The sequence below is a fragment of the Neopelma chrysocephalum genome, unplaced genomic scaffold, assembly GCF_003984885.1.
Source record: "Neopelma chrysocephalum unplaced genomic scaffold, ASM398488v2 Primary Assembly neopelma1_26, whole genome shotgun sequence".
NCBI lineage: Eukaryota > Metazoa > Chordata > Aves > Passeriformes > Pipridae > Neopelma > Neopelma chrysocephalum.
Window position 1 is genome coordinate 388,563 of NW_020897695.1, and position 20,850 is coordinate 409,412.

A 20,850-nucleotide genomic window follows, 5' to 3' on the forward strand; every position below is an offset into this window, starting at 1 on the left:
ATTATTTTCCTTGTGCTGCACTTAGTGGAACAAACCGGAAAGCTGCTCTGCTCTCCTGTTTTGAGTTCAGTCTCTCAACACGCACTACACGATAAGCCGCAAGCAGTAGAAATGTGGGGCTGAGCAGCTCCTGTCATTCAACATCTCACAGATCACTTGAGAGTGCAGTTGTTCTAACCAAAATTTTTATCAGGGCACACATTTTTTTGTCCCTACAGATCAGTAGGGATATGTCAGTTTATTCCTTGTCACTTTCGTTACAAATAACTTCTTTACTCCCTCTTCCAGTTTAAGAGACATTTTGACATCTCCTTAGATACCATTATTTCTAACCAACAATCATGAAAACATTTTTTTCTATTGAAAATCAGAAGCTACACTCCATATTCTTTATTTTTTTTTTTATTTGTACTACTTTGGGACTCACTTAGAATTCTCAATAATCATGAACCCTTTCCTGCTCTGGGGTAAATTACTATGGATCAGATCAGGGAGCAGAAAAGTTACTCATGGATATCATGAGTCAGAGGGCTGCAGGGAGACAGGAGGCCTCCTGGGCTGTCTCCAGCACATCAATCCAACACCAGCAGCACAATCTGCTGGTCAAGCCCAACAGCACTGGTCTTTCACAGGGTGATGAAGCAGAGAGCCAGTCCGTGCCCAGGCAAGGACAGCTAGCTAGAGTTTGCTAGCTGCTGTTTGACAGCTCCTCAAGTGCAAAGACAGCTCTAAGTCTCCACAATTAAGGATCTTCCCACCACCACCACCTTTTTTTTTTTTTGACAGAACATTCTCATCTACAGTTTTGGAAGCCAAAGAGAAATTATGTTCCACCACCTCTTTTGCCTTAAATTTAAAGGCAACTAAATTTTTTCTGAATGGTCTTGGATTTCTCTTTCCTGTAAAGATTATTTATTAACCCTTATATAATCACAAGGACTGGGACTGTTACGATGACAGAGAGCAGACTTTTTATATATCATCAAATATAATGTAATGCTACAATTTACACTAAGTAACACCTGAAATTCCTGCTGTTTAAATGCCCACATGTGGATAAAATCTCATGTCCTCAGAAAATACGATCTACTAAATAAGCCAATATAAAAAATAATCTTGACATTAGCTGATTTCAAATTGGGGACTTGAATAAAGGCAAACATCTTAAAACATAAGAAACCTGATGGAACTAATGAGAGATAATTCTAACTAAGAACTAACAGGAGCACCTGTGAGATTAAGAGAAATGTTGTGTTAATGGTTTTGTTTCTTTCTTCTCCGAAGTAGCCAGAAGAGCTTAAAAGCTGTTTTGCTCAATTACCAAGCAAGCTATTTCCTTTGTCTTGCCAAACTATATTAAACTGCAGTACCCAAACACCTAAATTTTCCACGGAGAATTAATCTGGTAGTAGTTAAGACTAGCAAACAGTAGATCCTTTTCAATATTCTAGTGTTGTAGCTAACGAAACAACTTCTTCAACTTTGGGATCAAGTTCCCACAGACTTTGGTTAAGCATAATCATAGTATATCATTGATAGATCAGTCTGCTTGCAGGAGGCAAGCAGAAATTTGAGCACAGTCAAAGAAAACATAGTAATCCAGATTCACAGAATCATAGAATATTGTGGGTTGGAAGGTACCTTAAAAATCATCTAGTTCCAGCAGGGACACCTTTCACTAGACCAGGCTGCTCATAGCCCTATCCAGCCTGGCCTTGAACACTTCCAGGGATGGGGGCATCCACAACTTCTCTGGGCAACCTGTTCCAGTTCCTCACAACCTTCACCATAAAGAATGTCCTCCTAACATCTAATCTAAATCTCCACTCTTTTAGTTTAAAACCATTCCCCCTTGTCTTATCAGTATGTGCCTGTGTAAAAATTTGTTCTCCATCTTTTTGGTAAGCTTCCTTTAAGTACTCAAAAAGGCTGCAATGAGATCTTTGTGGAGCCTCATCTTTCTATAAGGATAAGTTTAGAAAAAAAGGACTCCTGAAGTGAGACAGATCCGTGCTATATTCGAGGGTATGAGGTGGAAAAGGAAGCAGCTGAGAAACAGCTCAGCCAATTACACCCACCTGGAATACACACGGTGTTAACAGTTTTGATCAAACTTTAAAATACAGAGCACATCATGGCCTGCATTACAACTCCAATTTTGTCTGGATCTCTCCTGCAGTTCAGACACCAGGTGTCTCACATTCCTGCAGGAAAGCCACACTTATCAGTGCTCTTCAGGTCAGTGAGGTGGCCTAGAATGTGCCTTCACAATTAAAAAGTGTGAAAATGCAAAGAAAAATAGAAGTGGGACCACTGATTCCCATCAAGCAGGCTCAATGATCTGCCAAATCTCAGGTGGTGAAGGCAAGCTTCCAGCTCACCTTTCTGCCCTGGGAACCCCACACTTCAAAGGTAGCTTAGTTGCATTAGAAATTGATCCTCTTAAAAGCTTACGGAATTAACAGTTTGGGGACCCGCTGGGTACATGCAAGGTATAATGATGCATTATCAGCATCTGGTCCTCTTCTGTCGGGGTTGACAGTGGGTCTGTCAGCAGCCTGGCACTTATTGACGAAGCAATCGATGTTGATGAGATCAAAGTATATCCCTGAAAAGAGGATGATACGGAGACTGCAGAGGAATGTAAACAACTCTAAGGAAATATTTACTGCAATGCTGGACAGAACAAACCTAATGCAGCCGAGACCAAAGGTCACCAATCAATGACAGTGTGCACAGTGTCTTCAGTGTCACCAATGAAAGTATGTACAGTGTCTTCTGTGTCACCAATGAAAGTACGTACAGTGTCTTATGCTTGAGACTTTTAACCAATTATGTTGTAGCATGATAGTATACAAAGAGTATAAAAGAAACACTTGAGAGCAATAAACAGCTTCTTGATCACCTTACACCTGGACTATGACTGATATCTGTGTCGCTTCAGCCGTTCCAACAATAACAGCGACACTCTTCCATATACATCCTTCCAGAAGAATAAAACCTATCCCACCTGAACAGCCAAACTCATATTTTCCAAAACACTGCTGCTGTGACTGGTGTTGGATCCATTTGCTTTTGACCCAGACCCTATACATCTTGATTGGGACTTTGATTTGCAAGAGATCTGACACCTTACTGAATGAGGAAAGAGTGTCAGCTGGCTATTGCTGGGAGCAGCTGCAGAAGTGAAAGAAAAATGCTTACTCTCTAAAATGAAGGCAAATGAATCAAGCTGGTTGATTATCATCTGTACTCATCCATCTGAAATAGCAGAGGAGCAAACTGGAGATACAGTATTTCCTGAAAGAATTCAGGTTATGCTGCCTTTTGCTGATTCTTATCCCACAATAGGGAACCGAAAGAGATAGCCCAAACCACAGCACTAACTTAAAAAAACCAAACAATGACACCCCCTCATCTTCCCCCCCCTCAAACCCCCAGACGAATGGCATTAACAATTCTAGCATCAGTCTGATGTCCAGATTGCTTGTGTCTTAAAATTATGACACTACAAAAGATATTTTGCATCATTATGGGCCAAAATCTGCACAAAATGATCAACATTGCATTTCCTGCCCAGGAAGAAATTTTACTCGGGGCTAAGGGAGGAACAAAATCTTTACTTCTCTAAGGTCCAGAAGTGCTCATTTCAGATCAGCACTTAAAAACCACCCTGTAGATGCTACTTGGCCTATACCTGCTCTGTGGATGAGGGGAAAAAACCCATACACTTTGGTCTTCAGAGTTAAGCCCATCATTATGTAAATGTAGTAATTTTCTTCCTTCAATGAGATAAAACCTCCTCATTCTCTGCAATATTCTGCACCAAGTTCCTCAAGGCAAATTATTTCAGGAGAAAGTACGAAGTAATGATTTTGAATGGCTCTCAGACTGATGCTTGCAGTTTCAGCTCCCTGAACAAAACAGACGATAGTGACAGACTTTCTTCCAGTGCAAAATGCAGTCAGTTGTACCAAATATTTTAAAGTGCCAAAAATAGAAACCTGCTTTGTGGAGGATAAGGGTTGGCATCAGCTGCAACTAAAGCATTTGTTATGGTTCATAAAATTGGCAGAAATGATTTCATTTTCTTTTACGGAACATGAGGTTTTTTTAAGTGGTTCTCCTGTCATAAAGCTTTTTCCTAGTGGACCTATTTTAAAAGTTAGTTAACATATTAGACTTAAAAATAACTGCCACAATATATCTTCTTTTGATTACAGGTCAACTTAAATTTGAATAAGATCAACATCAGTTTTCCTTCCTCACAAAATACAGTTTGTTTGTCTCTTCCACATCTTGTGAAAGAGATCTCTTTCCATGATTGAAGGAGAGAGGCAGAGAAAAGCAAAGAGGTGGGAAGTGGCAGTAGCCTCCAACTTGCCATGAGGCTTCAAGATGAAGGTGAACTCAGTGGAAGAGGATTACCTTTTCACCTGTTCAGTTCACACTGCAAGTGTGTTACATCTGGCCTGAAACGGACACCAAATGCAGCAAAAGAAGTAGATCCCTCCAAGTCCTGCAGCCCTGCTTAAGTCAACTCCTTTCTAGCACAGTGGCCCATTTTCTGCATCACAGGCCTCATGGTCCACATCAGCAGCATACCAACACATAACTAAATTTTAGCAGACTCAGCAACCTTGCACTACTGTGGTTCCATATCCCGATCTCAGGTCACTTGGTGCTAATGTACACCAGCAACAGAGTCTGTGCCTAGGAAATCAGAGAGACTCAAAACTCTGATCCTGCTGTTTTCCGGGCAAACCTCCCCCCACTTCAACTTTCCTCCCCCCTACACTTTTCAGAATTTCTTTCTACTTAACCAGATTCAAAGAACTGCTGTGTCAGAGCAGCAGCACAGAGAAAAGCACCTGTCAGACAGATCTGTTGCTAACCTGCAAGCCACAAGCCTAGTTCTGAAGGTGCCTGAGAGAGACACAGGTGTCTGAAGGAGGAATAATCAGCCCTCCATGAAGAAGGAGAACAAAGATGAAGGAAAGAATATCAAAATCATAGCATATCACTCTAACCTGCACAGCACACAGCAATATCATTTAAACTTTCAGGATACTATTAATAAAAAAGTATCAGTAACCATGTTACATTCTACTAGTCCATCAGCATTTTGAAACAAAAAAAACCCCCAAAAAACAAATCCAAACAAACAGACAAAAACCTGCTGGAAGTTGTTGCACATGCGGTCCTTTTTGGATTAGAGGATTTTTAACAGTTTTTATAGAACTTGAGATTGTTGCTGTTTTCTTAACAGAACACTTAAAGTGCTGTCATTTAAACTAATATACAGATGGAAAGGGCAAATTAAATAACCCTCAGGCATTGGCATCACTCATTCCCAGTCCTGTCAGCCCTGTGTAGGTGGGTGTTAGCAGGGACAGACTACAAAGCTCCAGTTTGCCAATACAAGAAACAGAAAAGAAGCAATTAGTGATATAAACCAAACTACTCAATCTGGCATGACAAGAAATCCTCTGTGGAAAGAGGGGAGCAAAGGGACAGGACACAAGAAAGATCTCAACATCCTCACTGCCCGCACCAATAATTAGATTTTATAATATATGCTATACTATATGGTTTGCACCACTGAAGAGAGGGTCTATCTAGCAGGGTAAAGATCTGTACAATCTATAAGACCAGAGCCTTCTTGAGAACAGGAACAGGGACAAGACATCTGTTCCTCACCAAAGCACTGCAGTGTCCAGACCAGTATGTCTGGCAGAGTACTGCCTCTGTTAGACCTAAAGGTCCATCTTCCCACAAGCAGCACAGAAGAGTATAGCCAATAAAACATTCACTGAAACATGCTACTATCACGAATTATAATTAACAAATAAATTCAAAAAGTAAGGTAAAATGACCCATAGACATTACTTTCAAGTAAATATCCAAAGTGCATAACACACAGCATGTTTAAATCTTATTAAAGATATTTAAAGCTTTTTTTTTTCTTTAAGTCTTATCTTATTTAATCTCTTTTCCCCAGCAAAACAGTTTGCTGTGTAAACTGCAAGACAACTTCAGTTTGAAAAAACAGCCACGTGAAAAACACCAAAACCATCAGGGAATTTAAGAAGGAACAGCAATACGCAGCCATGCACATAAACACTGACAATGCTGAAATGAACTCTAATCTAGAATTTTTTTTCCCGTTCTAAATTTCACTACTTTGAAGTAAGATCTCTACATCACTTCAAGAGTTGCAAACAAAGTTATAGGATAAGGTAGAGAGTTATTACACTTGGTAAAGAAGGAAACAGAGAAATTATTAAAGTATTCCTTGCAGATATTAGAAATCTCTATTTAAAAAATAAAAAAATATCATAAATACCAGTGTAACCTTAAAAAGTGCACATAATTTCTGGAAAATATGTTTGTAAATTTTCAGACTGTATGGAAAAAGCAAGCAAGCAGAGCTCTTAGCTCTGCTTAGTGGTCACTTCCCATCATATAACAAGTCACACAAACTCCCTGAGGTCTGTAGTTTGCCTCTATCATCATCACTGCCTAGAAATATGGACAATCGGTCAACCCGTGTAGGTTCCCCAGTGAAAAAGTATATTGTTATTTATACTTGGTAATGCAATCATTGGCCATGAAATGTTTAATAAGGAAACACTGATCTAAGTGGAGATATTTATCACAACACCCCATAGTATCACAAACAAATATCAATTGTATTGCCCTTCATTATACATTGGGAAACAATCTGCCTTATAACTCCATTTAGCTTGACTTGAGAGGTCTATAAGGCCATTTACCATCTGCCTGACTCCCATGAACGAGCACGGATGTTCCAGGAATACACACAAAACACCAAGCTGCGTCTCTCACCTTGCTCAGGTACACCTTGCTTTTTTGCACAAGGGTCAAAGACTAAAAAATTGGGGATTGACAAGACGACATTAAAACTTACTGAATTTTTCCTTTTCTCCAAACAGAGCAGGTGAGAACAAAACGGATAAGAAATGGGACCCACTAAGAATAGTCTCAAAAGCCCAAGCTAGCCAACAGATTTTATCATGTTAAACAGCAGTAAGAGAGGTTCTTGCAGAAATTGCTTCTGCATAAGTATGGTTGCTCATACGGCTGTGTAACACACCAGTGGATTTAATCATGCTCACATAAATCTTATTATTTAAATACTATATGATAACATTTGATAGACATGAACTGTTGAAGCAGACAATACAAAATCTTTTAAATTACACTTTTTAAAGGTAATCTCATACAGATGATGTGAAAAATAATGCTGCAGGAAAACAAAAAAAGAAATCCTGAAAGCAGGGATTTCATTGTTTAATATACTAGAACAGCACTTTAAAAGGCATAAATTGTCCAGAGATTTGTCTGCCTTGCCAACTGTATGTACAGGGCCAGAAGTCCCAGAAAAGCAGGTGCTGTTTCGAAACACAGCTGAGGTCTCCAAAGCTTTTGGGGGATTGGAATGCTCAATTCCAATTAAAATTTCAGCCTGAGGCAGCTTCAAGAGCTCCACTAAGCCAGCACTCACAAAGATAAAAGTTTATGTTGAGCATATTGCTCACGATTTTGCAAGCATGGATTGACCATGTTTAAGCTTAATTTTCAGTGTGGCTGCAGGTCAGTGTTTCTTGCCCACAAACAAAAGCAGCCTCACCTGTCAGGTGCTAACACTTGTAGACATGTCTTTTGAAATGGAGAGGTTTAAAGAATAGCATCATCTCTGCGGAAAACAAAGCAACCTTTACCTTAGGCACCCAGATGCATAGTGTTACATGAATACTTATTTTCCTATCTAAGATCTACAGCAACAACCTGCACAAATGGGCATTCAAAGAGGCCTATGTCAGGTTTCTGAAAAATGCATTATCTTTCACACATGCATGCACACCTTTTCCTGGAAACTTGAAATAAACAGAGCGGTTACACAATATTCTATCACAAAAGTAGTATCTTACAAGGAAGATTTGGGATTTCAGGATCAAACCACTGAGACCAAGACACTACAGAAGCTCTATTTCACTATAAAAACACCATACATACAACATGACAGAAATCAAAATTTACTGCTAGCATTCCAGTTTTACACATGCGTGCTGTTCAGTAATGTGTGTTTACTGCATTTGACTCAGAGCAAGATGATGTTACCAACAAAAAATTTTTAAAAAAAAGAGAGTAAGGAAAGCAAAGACATCATGAAATAAAACAAGTAAGCATCAGGAAAGCAGAGTTTAAGAGATTTGCCAGTATTCAAAACCAAAAGTAACATCAATTTTAGCAATGCTTTGATTTTGGATAAAAAAGCTTGCATTACCTGTCGACTTCCCTGCTTGGAGGAGCAGCTGCTAGTACTTCTTGAAGGAGACAACATTTTCTGGGATGCACCAAAGTTTTTTTCTTCACTCATGATCCAAAACTATTTGTTTCACATAAGCTCACTTAGAACACCATTAGAAGGTAATTTAGAAAATGCGTTGGAAGACTCCTCAGAGAAACACTGAACTCATCCTTTACCCAAATGCAGTCCAGTGGCAGGATCTGCATTCCATGGAAAATCCTAAAAGGGAAAAGCAAAACAAAAAGCCAAGTTATCGGATGCTGTCGCCTACTGTCATCCTGTAGAATGAATCATAATAAAGCCTTTGGTAATACAAGATGAGCACATTGCTGTACATTATAAGACATTAATTCAACAATCACTTTAAGATAAATTTGCAAGTCTCAAACAGGAATTACATGAATTTTGGATCCTAAACACGTTTTAATTGTGTGATTTATTCAGAGGACAAAGTACAGCATCAAGCATGTTTTTACAGATTTAAAGTAATTAAAAGAGATTAATAAAGACAAGCAAAGAGAATAATAAATACCTATATGAAATGGACCAAAATAGACTCATAATGAGAACAAAACATCTAATAAAATGTCTCATTAAAAAGATGGTGTATAATCAAAAATATAGCTCTTTTTCTCAGCTCCTTGATAATTTAAACAAGTAAGCATGGCTTCAGGTTGTAAGGAAAAAAAAACCCTCTATACAAATAAAGAGGAATACCTAAAAGTAGTGAGCATGAAAATTCAGCTGCATAGAGCTGTACATGACTACTTTTACCTGGAATCAGAAAGTAGTAACAACTATCACATCAGTTGTCTCAGTTAGTGACTGGAAGAATAATTAACATTCTGTTTAATAACAGTGCTTCTTGCAGCATATGGAAATAAAAGCCATGCCAGAAACTTGCAATAACAGATTTCCAGTGTGGGCAAGAGTTGTCATGGTAACTGCATATTTTTTAAAAAAAAACAAGCAGAGGATATGAAAAGAGGGTGATGCTTTCCAAAACTTGGGGTGGCAGAGAAGCTGTATAAATTGTATATCACTTTGAATTTTATTGTCTCAGGCAAGGAATTTGCAATTAGAAAGAGTCCAAGAAGCACTAATGAGAAAGGTGAGGAAGGTAAGGGAGTTTACACAAAGAAAAGGGAAATTTCATTTCCAAAACTGGAGGCACTACTTCACAATTCTCTTGCTTGCACTGTCACAACAGTCCTGAACTAGGATCACTGTTTATTGAAGTTTGCCATTCATTTTTTCTTGAAGAGGCTTAAAAACCTATTCTGAGAGAAGTAGCATTTTCAGATCCCTAGTAAAACACTTTAGATGTTTTAAGAACTCATTTCCCTTTTAAAAAAAACCAACCAACCAACCAAAAAAAATCAGATCAAAGGCCACAGACAAAAAAACCAAGCCCAGAACACACAATTAAAACCAGGTGCTATATTTAAGATGAAGATAACACTCTGCAGCAAAAAACCTCTCTCCCTATGGCTGTAGTCTGAAGCATCCAACTTCTGAACACAGACCTTTTCCAATCTACACTGCCTTTCTCGCAATACAGTTCGCCGTAACATTTCCATCAACATGCCCTCTTTTCACCTGAAACACGGTCTCTATGGCATTTACTTTACCTAGTTAGAAATACTGTCTTACCACCAGAGCAAATCCGTGCTCAGCAACAGTAATGATACAGCCCCAGCCTCCCCAAGTGAGGTGAGAGCTCTCCTGGGGCCCTTCCACTGGTGAGTCAGCTTGGCAAATATTCCAGGAACCATCAGACAGCTGCAAAGCCAGGAGCACGAGGCAAGGCCGAAGAAAACAGAACAGCAATGTGATAGCAAGGTCTGCATGATTTGGGCCCAGCACGTGGACTTTATATTGAAATTATGACTGAGATTAGGAGTAGTGCATTTTGGAGAAGGTATATTCGCTTCCTATCTGGAATATTAATTTGTGTGGCATTTCATTACAGACTTTTAACAGGTTTAGATTTACCTCACTTCATTTTTTTTAAAACAGTTTTAGAAGTATCTCAGTTTTTTAAATGCGGAATAAGTATAAAAGATAACTTCCTTCCTTACTTGCAAGCTTCATTTAGCAAAATAGTTGAATGGTAATATCTGTATTAACAAACAGAGGTCAAATATTCATAGCAGAAACAGAAACACTCTTCCTGTAAACTCGTTGTTCAGATACCCCCTTGAAAGTACCAGGCAACAAGTGCTTTACTTTCGGGACACACTGTTTGCTTAGATAACCTCTCCTCTTCACTGCTCCATATTCAGAATGAGCACCTTGTTACAGCTTTCATTGGTGGCTATCTAGCATTTTGGCAATGACTGGCATAGTTCATGGCAAGAAACAGGCTCTAATTTGCAGCAAAATGCACTGAAAATTACTGCCATCAGTACCTTGCAGGTATATCTCCAGGACACACTACATTTAAGATATACAATGCCCTTTGTCTGTTTGAACACACAGCACAATAGTTGTGTATTGACAAGTAACTCAAAACAACCAGAGGTCTCATGGACTTTGGCACAAAGAGAAGCCATATAATTAGGGGAGTATTACTATCATCATGTTTTTGTGTGTAGTCCAAATGAAGTTAAGGTTTGGCTACATTACCATTTTAGGACAGAGCAGAGGGGCACTTTAACTGCAATCCATTTGGGTTTCAACTGCAGGGCAATCTTAGAACATGGAAACCAAATCCCTTTTGGATTAAATATGCTCCAAGAGCGCATCCAGTGCTCAAAAGCATTAAGCCTATAACACCTGACTAGAGTTAGTCCTGACTAGTCTCATCCAGGGGTCGATGTTGGCTCTTCACCTTTAACTGGATGACTAAAGGATCCACTTTTGCTGCACTGTTCTACACACTAACATTGACATCATATATACACAGACTTACACCACCTAAGAAAGTAAGTACTTAAGATCTCCGAAGGCATTGTCATTTGTCCTTTTGGAAACAAAAAGAGCGAGATGGGCACTTTTCCAGAATTCAAATGAGCTGAAGATGACTCACTACTAAACCAGGAGTAGGAGACAGGTGGGGTAAATTTGGCAGAGAGCACCTGAAGGATTTTGTCAGTCTGCTTCCAAAATTGGGCTTTTGAATTTTCCTTTATTCCTTCAAATTCATTACTGCATGGGCTGAAGGAAAGGCTTTTGTTACCAACCCTGAAAAACGCAGGAGTGAAATATGCCCTCTCCACAATGCTTTATTTTATTACTGTTTCCCAGTAATTTAACTTATTACCTTGAGACTTCCAGATCTAAACATGAAAGTGTATGTGAATAATGATCATGGCCACAACTCCTTCGTGAAAACTGCTACATGCTCCAGCAACTACTTTGTACTCCTCTTTCAACATTCTCTTCAGGAAGACAAAAACGTCCCTGTGGCTGCTCTTCAACTATTGAGTCACTTATTCTTCCAGGAAGGTGAGAAAACACTGATCCTGCATCCCAAGTTGACTTTCACATTCTGGCTTCCAGCAGCAGTGATCGGGCCTCTTGAGGGCAACTGATATTTTACATTACCTGTGGAACTTAAGGCCACCAGGTACAAGAGCAATTGCAAGTTTAAAGCAGGCATAAAATCAGTGTTATGCTAACTAAGCTAAGATTGCAACTAAAGTTGATGTTTTGAGGTCATCATGACACAATCGCTTCAGGTTCTTTACAATTTGCTCCTCTTCATGCCACAGGATGGCCTCAGAACTATATTTCTTCACACATTTCTCTGGAGCACACAAAGCCACTTTGGTCTACTCCAAAAAGATAAATCAAAGGTGTGGGGCTGAGGCAAAACTAAATAAATTTAGGACAGTAGTTTTCACAGTACAGCTAAGTATTGTCCTAATTCTTGGCTATAAAGTCAACAGCTGCAAAAGTAGGACAAGAGTACTTCTGCAAATGACCTCACCAGGTGCATTTTAACCAAGTAAGAATACATGAATATCAAATATTACTTACAGCTACTACATCCTAAACCCATAAACAGCACTTATCTCTACTTATCATCTGTTACTAAGAGCCTTATTCTGCATCAATTAAAGCTAATGTAAACATACGATATTATGTAAAACAGTAATACCTTTTTTTTTATTTTAAAGTACCATCCCAGGTTGTCCTCAAACCTTTTAAATTGCAAGGGTTCAAAGCAGCCTCTCAGTATCATGTTTCATCTCTCACAACTCTCTAAGCAATAAGCTTACAGAAAAATCCAAGATTTTCCACATCTCACAAAAGAAGAGAAAGCAAAATTCAGAAAAGAAATATGTAAAACTGCAGTAAAAAAAAATTAACATTGGGCAATTATTTTTGCTATGGTTCTGGAAGAAAAATAAAGTCTTAACAGCTGCTTCAGAGCTGATTTAGCAGTGAAGGAACACTGTAGAGATTTTGAGCAACAAAACTGGAAGCGTACATCTCATTCTATAACTGTAGTCAATTAAGGTTTTGTGGATAGAAGAATAGGAACAGCAGAAAGCCTGATGAGAGTCAGGTGGGTACAGCAAGCACAGAACTGAGCAATCCAAATCAGAGTTGCAAGCAACATTGAGCGACTTTCACAGAATTAAAAAAGAATTTGTGCTGAAACCTTTGCTCTGTAGCTATTATTAAATTACATTAACTCATGTTTGCCTGGATAAACAAAGCAATAATCTTTTCCAAGTATTGCTTTCATGTCTTTCTCTGTTATACTTCAATTTGCCAGCTTTAATCTATTCTGGTGTCTCATCTGGCTCAAAATAGGAAAGAATTATTTATAGACTACAGATACACCACGTACAAGCATGGGAGATGTCTTTTCAAGGCAGGTATTTGCTGTTCCTGAATTACCATAAGATTCGTTCTATTCAAGGTTAAAGCGCACAAATTCTGTTCTGTCGCTAGCTGTTCTCTTTACAAAAGGAAACTTGCAGAAACAAACATAAAACAGTTTAAAACAACTAGGTTATTAAATCTATCTTTGAAAGCAAAAGTTCAAACAGCTTAGGAAGACTAACAATAACAGGAAGCATTTCAGAACTGCTCTCCATCAGATAAGTGCTCGCCAAAGTCGTAACCTTTCTTGAGCAGATGCTTTCATCAGCCATAAACAAATACTACTCTGAAGTAGTCCGAGATGCAAAGAAACAGTTTCATTCAGCCTGCCTCCTTAGGAAGGCTATTGTAGCAATTAATCATGCTATTTCAGTGACCCAAAAAAGGAAAATGTAATTCAAACAAAACTCTCCTAGTTGTCTAATCAAGAAAGACAAAGAGAGAAAAAGGGAAAAAGCTAGACAAACAACAAATATACCGCATTTAACACCAGATTGCTTATCATGTGTAATGTTCATCAACTTGATGAAAGAAAATCCTGTATGTTCCATTGCACAGAAAGCAAAAGAAAAAAACAAAACCAAAACACAACCACAAAACAAAACCCCAGAAACAATCCAGTAGAATACATCCGAAGAAAGGCATCAAAGAACATCCTTCAATGTTAAGTCTAATTAGACTCTCCTGAAGCAAAACAAATATTTGCTGTTTCACTAACCCTTGGGGCAGATAATTCAATCCTTACATTAGAAAAATCTTATATAAATTTAGGAATAGGTCATTCGGCATCCTGAAATATGAATACATATAAAAATACCACCTTTTCCTGACAACCGCCATAGAAAGTGACTATAATACTGCACACGACACGATTCATTTTAAATGCATAATCTTGACACTGTTTCCATCCCCCCAGGAGATCTGTGATAGATTGCACTTCTATAAAAAAACTTACTGCGTATATGTTCTAATAGATAAATTAAAAATCTTGGTGACTAGTGATGCAGAAAAATACATGCAGTAATGGCAGTGTTATTACAGTAATTAGTCAGCTGTCATACCACCTTTTCCACTCAACTTTCAATCGCAGTTGAGAATCATAACTAACAGGACTGACCTATCTCACAGTCACATCTTAACTAATTAATAATTCTTCTCTCCTTGCCCCTTTAAGAAAGAGCTTCGCCTAGGTCTTGCCTGGTAACAGAGCACTTGCTAGCACAAGCTGCTAGACTGAGGGGGTTCCACATGCCCCCTTCCAGTTCTTAGCATGACTGAACACTCAACTGATAAACCGAAAGCTGGAGGACCACAAGAAACATTTTGTGATCCAGTAACAGAGAGGTCCACAGTCTTCCTGTCAAGAGGGTGGAGCAGCAAACAACAGCTGTGATCAAATCCAATTGCTGGGAGGAGGAACACTGCATACAGCAGTGCTAAGGAGGTTGACAGTCCTCAGTCCTCAAATAACAACGCAGTAGTGAGTCTGTTTGCACCAAAAGTGCTGTTCATCTAGAGAAAACCTTACAAAGGATGATCAGGCAATAGAAAAAAGAGTCAAGCTTATTATAATTTTCAGTAAAGAAAATAACAGGCACATGGCACATCACTATACAGTCTGTACTAAAAACCTTGAAAAGGCCCTTTTCGTAGTGCTAACATCCCAGAGTGGGAAACATTTGGCAGGAGCTTGGTTGTCTTTCATTTTTGTGCACTTACTACTGCTCTTTGCTTTGTTCACTAAAACAATGCTACTTCACAGTGCCCCAAGGCTTATTCCTTTTCAAAACTGCAGTCATTATCGCTAAAATGTTACTGAAATACACAGTGTTTGTTTTCCTGGATTTGGTTGTGATAGGCACAATGTTAGTTCTGAAAATATCTGTCAGTCTGCCAGCATGTAGTCAAGATCTGAAGACAGCACTGCCTGCACATCAAGAGGAAGACATCACTTTTCTGTCAAGTCATTGAAGGCATATGTGTAACATTGATTCAGATAGTCTCTTTGTGACCTGATAAACTGCATAATGCTGTGAGATGCCCAAATCTACCAAAGCTAATATAAAACAATATATTTTATTAAACCAGCTGGCATAATTGGTGTAACTATGGAGAAAGAAACCCAAACCCAGTCATCTCTGGGTTCAGGTAGAACAGCAAATAGAAACGCTGGAAGAGTTTTGGTGTCCCAGAAATGATTCTCACCGAAGTCTGAAGAAAAACATCATGAGGGGTGTATGAACAGCAAACACAACACAGAGATTCTTTATTTCATGCAGGAGAGCTAGACATGCTCATTAAAAAGTAGCAGGATCCAACAAAACTACTTTGCCCTTTTTGATGTGTTGTTTCACACTTTGGCATCATCTACTTTCTAAAAAAACCCTAACCAAAAAAAACCCCAAAAAACCAAAACAACCAAAAACCCCAAACCACTTCACAGATCCCACAGATTTTACAGAATATTCTGAGTTGGAAGGGACACACAAGGATCATCAAGTCCAACTTTAAAGTGCATTTGGATGCCCGTCCCAGATATCTGTTTTCCCATGATACACTGGAATTGTCATTTGTCTTGTGTATGTCACTTAATTATTAAAAGAAAAAAAGGTACAAAGGGAACAGCACTTCCTTTTGAGAATGTTTAGTATTTCTCCTTTACAAGCAGGCCTATTACCTCAAAATTTAAATCTCATTAACTTTAATAACCGTGGTAACAAGATCAGTTCTTCCTAGGATACACAGAAATTTGTTTACCCATTTTATACAGTGTAATGACCACGAGTTATTAAAATGTCACATTTCTTCTTGATCGACTTAATTTATCTTTAGAGGCTTCTGTCTCTAAGTCCATTCCAAGACACCTTTTCCAGTGTACTTCACATTAGTATTTACAAATGTACCACTACAGCTTTCTTTTAAATATTATGCAGATTATTTCTTTACAGAAGGTCTTTCATATTAAGACAGCTTGAACCATCAAAAGAGGTCTGTAATATTCCAAACAAGGGCAAGTAGTTGTTAGCAGATCAGTGTTAACACCTTCTAACATCACCTTAGACAAGGGGTCACTACCTCCTAACACTGTATTTCTGAATACTCAATGTGTAGATAAATGTTGACACTTTAGAGATGTGTTGTAGGAAACAATTATATATAAATTATACTGAGGACAATTAGTACTACAAGTGCTAAGTATTTTTGTTATTAATGCTAAAACGCAAAAGTTTGTTAATTCCAAGTTTTCAAATTAAAAAAAAAAAAAAAAAAGCTGCTATTAAGGAAAAAAGTATACATAGAATCACAGAATCATCAAATGGCTTAGGCTGGAAGGGACCTTAAAGATAATCTAGTTCCAACCCCTCTGCCATGGTCAGGGACACCTTCCATGAGACCAGGTTGCTCAGAGCCCCATGCAACCTGGCCTTGAACACTTCCAGGCATGAAGCATCCACAACTTCTCTGGGCAACCTGTTCCAGTGCCTCACCAACCTCACAGTAAAGAATTTCTTCCTAATCTAAATCTCTTCCAGAAATGTGTTTGATTTAAATACAAATTAAAAATGTTAAGGTTTTGGCTGGAGCTCTTCAAGGACAGACAGCATGATGATGACAGACTGCAACTGTCCTGTTGCTTGGAAACACATATCACATGTGTACATATATGCAGGTGACAGGAACCGTGAGTCACAGATGCAGTGAACCATCCTCTTGGAAGATTCTACATCACAGCTGCTCTTAAATCCATTCATATTTATGATTGTAATGAACACCCTGACAATGGGAACCAGAAAAGAGGTTCCAGGGATCGAGTTTTCTGCAACATTATCCTCATGGAATAGGATAAAGATGAACTGAAAGAGATCTAAAAGCAGAGAGATGTAAGATGTGGGAATTCAGACTATAAATCTGAATGATTACATGCAATGTTTTGCCTAATTAATATGACATGGGGAAGTATCAATCACAATAGCTGGGTCAGCCAAAAAGATGCAGGCTAGAGGTGAGGGTCTCTGAGTAGCTGACATGGAAGCTCTTGAACAGGAAACAGACCATAAAAGAGATCCTTTCCCCACCTCAAATGATACGATCCCACCATCATCTCCTCAAGTTCCGAAATGCTGGAGGGGAAGATAAATCCAGCTAGGGTTACCATAGAGGCGCAACATGGACAGAGTTCCTAAGAGAACTTTGAAAAGGGAAGAAAGCAAACACAAAGCTGCAGAAGTAGCACCCATATTTGGGAAGAACAGAAGATCCATTTTGGAGTGAGTGCTTCCATGTCAGATCTTGTCCTGCCTCTGCCTAGCTACAAGGGTACAAAATCTAAAAGCAAATTTGGAAATGGGCCAAAAAAGAAAGCTTCAATTAAGACTCTATTACAGACAACCCAGAACAAGGAATATATGGAGAGTTTTAATGCACTAAGTTTGCTTATATAAGCCTACTATAGTATGACATCCAAATGTAAAAAATATGACCTACCCCACCAACAGAGCTCAGTTAAAACAAAACTGATGAGAACTTTTACAGGTCTCAGTAGCAGCTCAGTGTCTCTACTGATAGTTTAGAGTTCAAATTCATATTCACTTTTTAAAACTGCTGAAGTAATGAAAGAAATTCTTGCTCCCAAGCAAGTTACTGTCCCTTTTCTTGAGATCAGTACTTCCCCTGTCAAAAATTAAGGAAACTTTTAAAAAAAATATTTACAAAAAATAAATAAATCACAGCATTCCTCCCTAATCCACTTCAGTGGAGTGCCATTTGCCACAGGAGTAGTTAACATACTCTGCTTTGGCCAAAACGAAGGGGTGGTCATCACCAACTTGTAGTCAAGAAAGTGGAAAGTGTGTTATTATCAACTGATCCAGACAGTTCTGAAAAAGATACTCTGCCTCTGGTTTTCAATTTAGATTCAAGTTAGTGCAAGCTAGCAGATATTTATTTGAATTTAATTAAAAACAAATGAAATTCTGGGTGATTAAAAAAGCCTAAACTATGCTCTCATTCTCAATTATTTTTAGAGGTTTAAAAGATGGACAGTTTTAATTAGGATGCCTCAGCAATATGAATAATTTACAAAGAGCTTAGCAAAAGGGTGCTACAACTTAACTATCCATATCTTTTATTTCTAATGAGTACATTCATTTTTTCTTCAGCTCCAGTCACGGCAAACAGGCCATAGAGAAGGCAGACAACAATGTGAAGAATTTTATATGTGTACAGTCTAGCATCTTGGTTGCTTCATAGCACTTTTGAGGTTGGTTATACTTGACCTGCAACTAACAATGTGGATTTTAATTACATGCTATAAAAGCAGCAATAAACAGAAGTGTTTATAAGTGATGTAGATTCCCCTTGAACAGCTTAATATTAGAAGAGTTCCACTGTTCTTGGTCTTTGCCTTCTATCTCTCTACTCTCCTCCCAATCTCTCATCAGTTTTGTGTTTGTTTCTAAAATGCCAGCATGTAGCACTGGTTTTGCTAGACCATCAAGACTTACAACACCTGTAACCTGTAGTTAATTATGATTAGTGCATAAAGTGCATTCTTATTTCATATAATGCTCTTGATGAATTTCTGGAAAGGAAAATAGAAAAAAGCAATTTCTTAGAGGAAGGCACTAAAAGGTTTGGTTTCTTTTTTTTCTAAGTGTCTAAAATAACAACATATGAAGTTGCAGGAAACATAATACTGAAAGCTATTTTCTTAACAGATGGCACTCACACCTACTTCACCCCTGCTGACCTACATATTTTTTTCCTTAACTTTTACTGATATTCATCTTTCATAGAATGCGTTTTCCACAATTTTGCCATCAAGTGATACTTTTAGCAAAAAAGGTTAGAGAAACCTATTCAAGGACATCTTTTTAACATTACAAAATACAGAATGCATAAAGGAGGAAAACACCTCTACAAAGCATATAACATAAAATTGCACTTTTGACATGAAATTGTCTTTTCAAAGGCTGTTCCATATTGAAACTCTATGCACAAAGTTTTCATCAAGTCTTGACCAGAAAACTTGACATTTGCGGACAGTATTGTCATAACTCAACTGTCCTTTAGAAAAAAATGCACCTGTGCAATTCAGTCAGTTAAAACAGAACCATTGAACTGAATCTCCTAACATTATGTTATACTGTTTTTGAGATCATATCATAAAACATTACAAAAACCAAATTTTCACTGATGTTACACCAAAATAACATGTATTTACATGGAACATCACATTAAAAAATTAATCTTGGAATGCCCAATGGCAGTTGGAAGGATTACATTTGGAGAAGTTACATCAGCAGCATATTCAGTTTTACAGTACTCTCTTCCATATTCAGAAAATAAGAAAATCAGTCCACTGTCTGTCCTAGCAGCAAACAAACAAGGTGTCTGCTCCTATTTCAGACTGTCGTTCTCAAGCCTGCTGACTCACCTGACTGCTCACCAGCCCCGTGATGTCCCTTATTATAACGATCTTCCAGAGCAGAAAACTCACACTAACAATAAGAAAAATAAAATAGGTGGTTTTGAAACTATTGCCACATTGTTCCCAGAGTGAGATGCTGAAAAATTGTTCTCTAATGTGATGTTATAACACCAGTTAGGCAGATGAACAGTAGGGGTGATCACTGCTTCAAGTCAGTATTAAACAATAAAACATAGTGACAAAACAAGCAGGATCTCCTGCCACACTCCAGTATCATTTGCATCACAAGAGAGATGATTTCAGGAATAGATCACTTATCGTTTATTATGCTAAATGGGTATCATACTTTTGAAAGGTGGAAATCAAGAAAATACCAAAAAACATTTTTTGAGCACCTGGTTCTGTATTCCACCTCTTCATTTTGGCCAATTGAATTAAAATGCTAATTAGAGCCACATACCAGCTCATTTAGGAAGTACAAATTATTTGCATTTTTATGTGTGCAAGTGTGTCAAATACAAAAAGGTTATTGAATTGTTTGGAGAAAAAGATTCTGATTTCTCTTATATTTTTCTCCTTTCAGCATCACTAGGTTTTTGAACAAAGATTTTGAAAGTGGGACAAATGGGAGTTACATGCCAGACTCTGAACAGCATCCAGTGAAAGCTGATTCCATCCTAAAATGAAGCTCATTTAGACTGACACAAAACTGTAGTAAAAGTTTTCATACCTCATATTTTCCTTTCACACAAATGATAGCATTCCCAGACATACAAATTCTGACCTACTACCAATCACCAATCTATTCAGAATTTCAATATTATTCCCACAACTGGAATGTACATTTGCCTTACTCCCTATGGCACCCAGCAACTAATTTTGAAAAGTCTGTAGTTTGTTCTTGCAAGTTGTTTATACAAATACAGAAAACAGGGCTTTAAAATACTTTGAGCTTTCAATAAATGCTGCAATGCACTGCTTTTGCTGCCTTGTGCAGAGGAGTCTGACTTCGTATGAATTTTGCTTGGGAACTTCACAAACTTCTTGAACAGAGTTCACATCTGTTGCCACTTCAAACATTCACAACTCAATTTCTCTACGTCTTCCTCCCTGCCCCATTCCCCTTGCCTGGGATATTTTGCTAGAGCTAGACAAGGACATGGAAAAAGCATGAGGCACTTAGAAGTTAAAAGCAGCAGTTTAACCACCTTACACAGCAAATCTAAGAAGCTTAAAGTCACCAACA

The 20,850-nt window shown here is 38.2% G+C and overlaps 1 protein-coding gene across 1 annotated transcript in view; it reads right to left on the reverse strand.

Annotated features, from left to right (window-relative positions):
- OSBPL3 (oxysterol binding protein like 3) overlaps positions 1–20,850 on the reverse strand; it is a 94,782-nt gene that overhangs the window by 44,041 nt on the left and 29,891 nt on the right. Inside the window, exon 3 of the mRNA XM_027676103.1 lies at positions 8,312–8,554. Within this exon, the coding sequence (XP_027531904.1) occupies positions 8,312–8,404 (93 nt within the window). The 5' untranslated portion in view covers positions 8,405–8,554. The remainder of the gene's footprint in view (positions 1–8,311; positions 8,555–20,850) is intronic.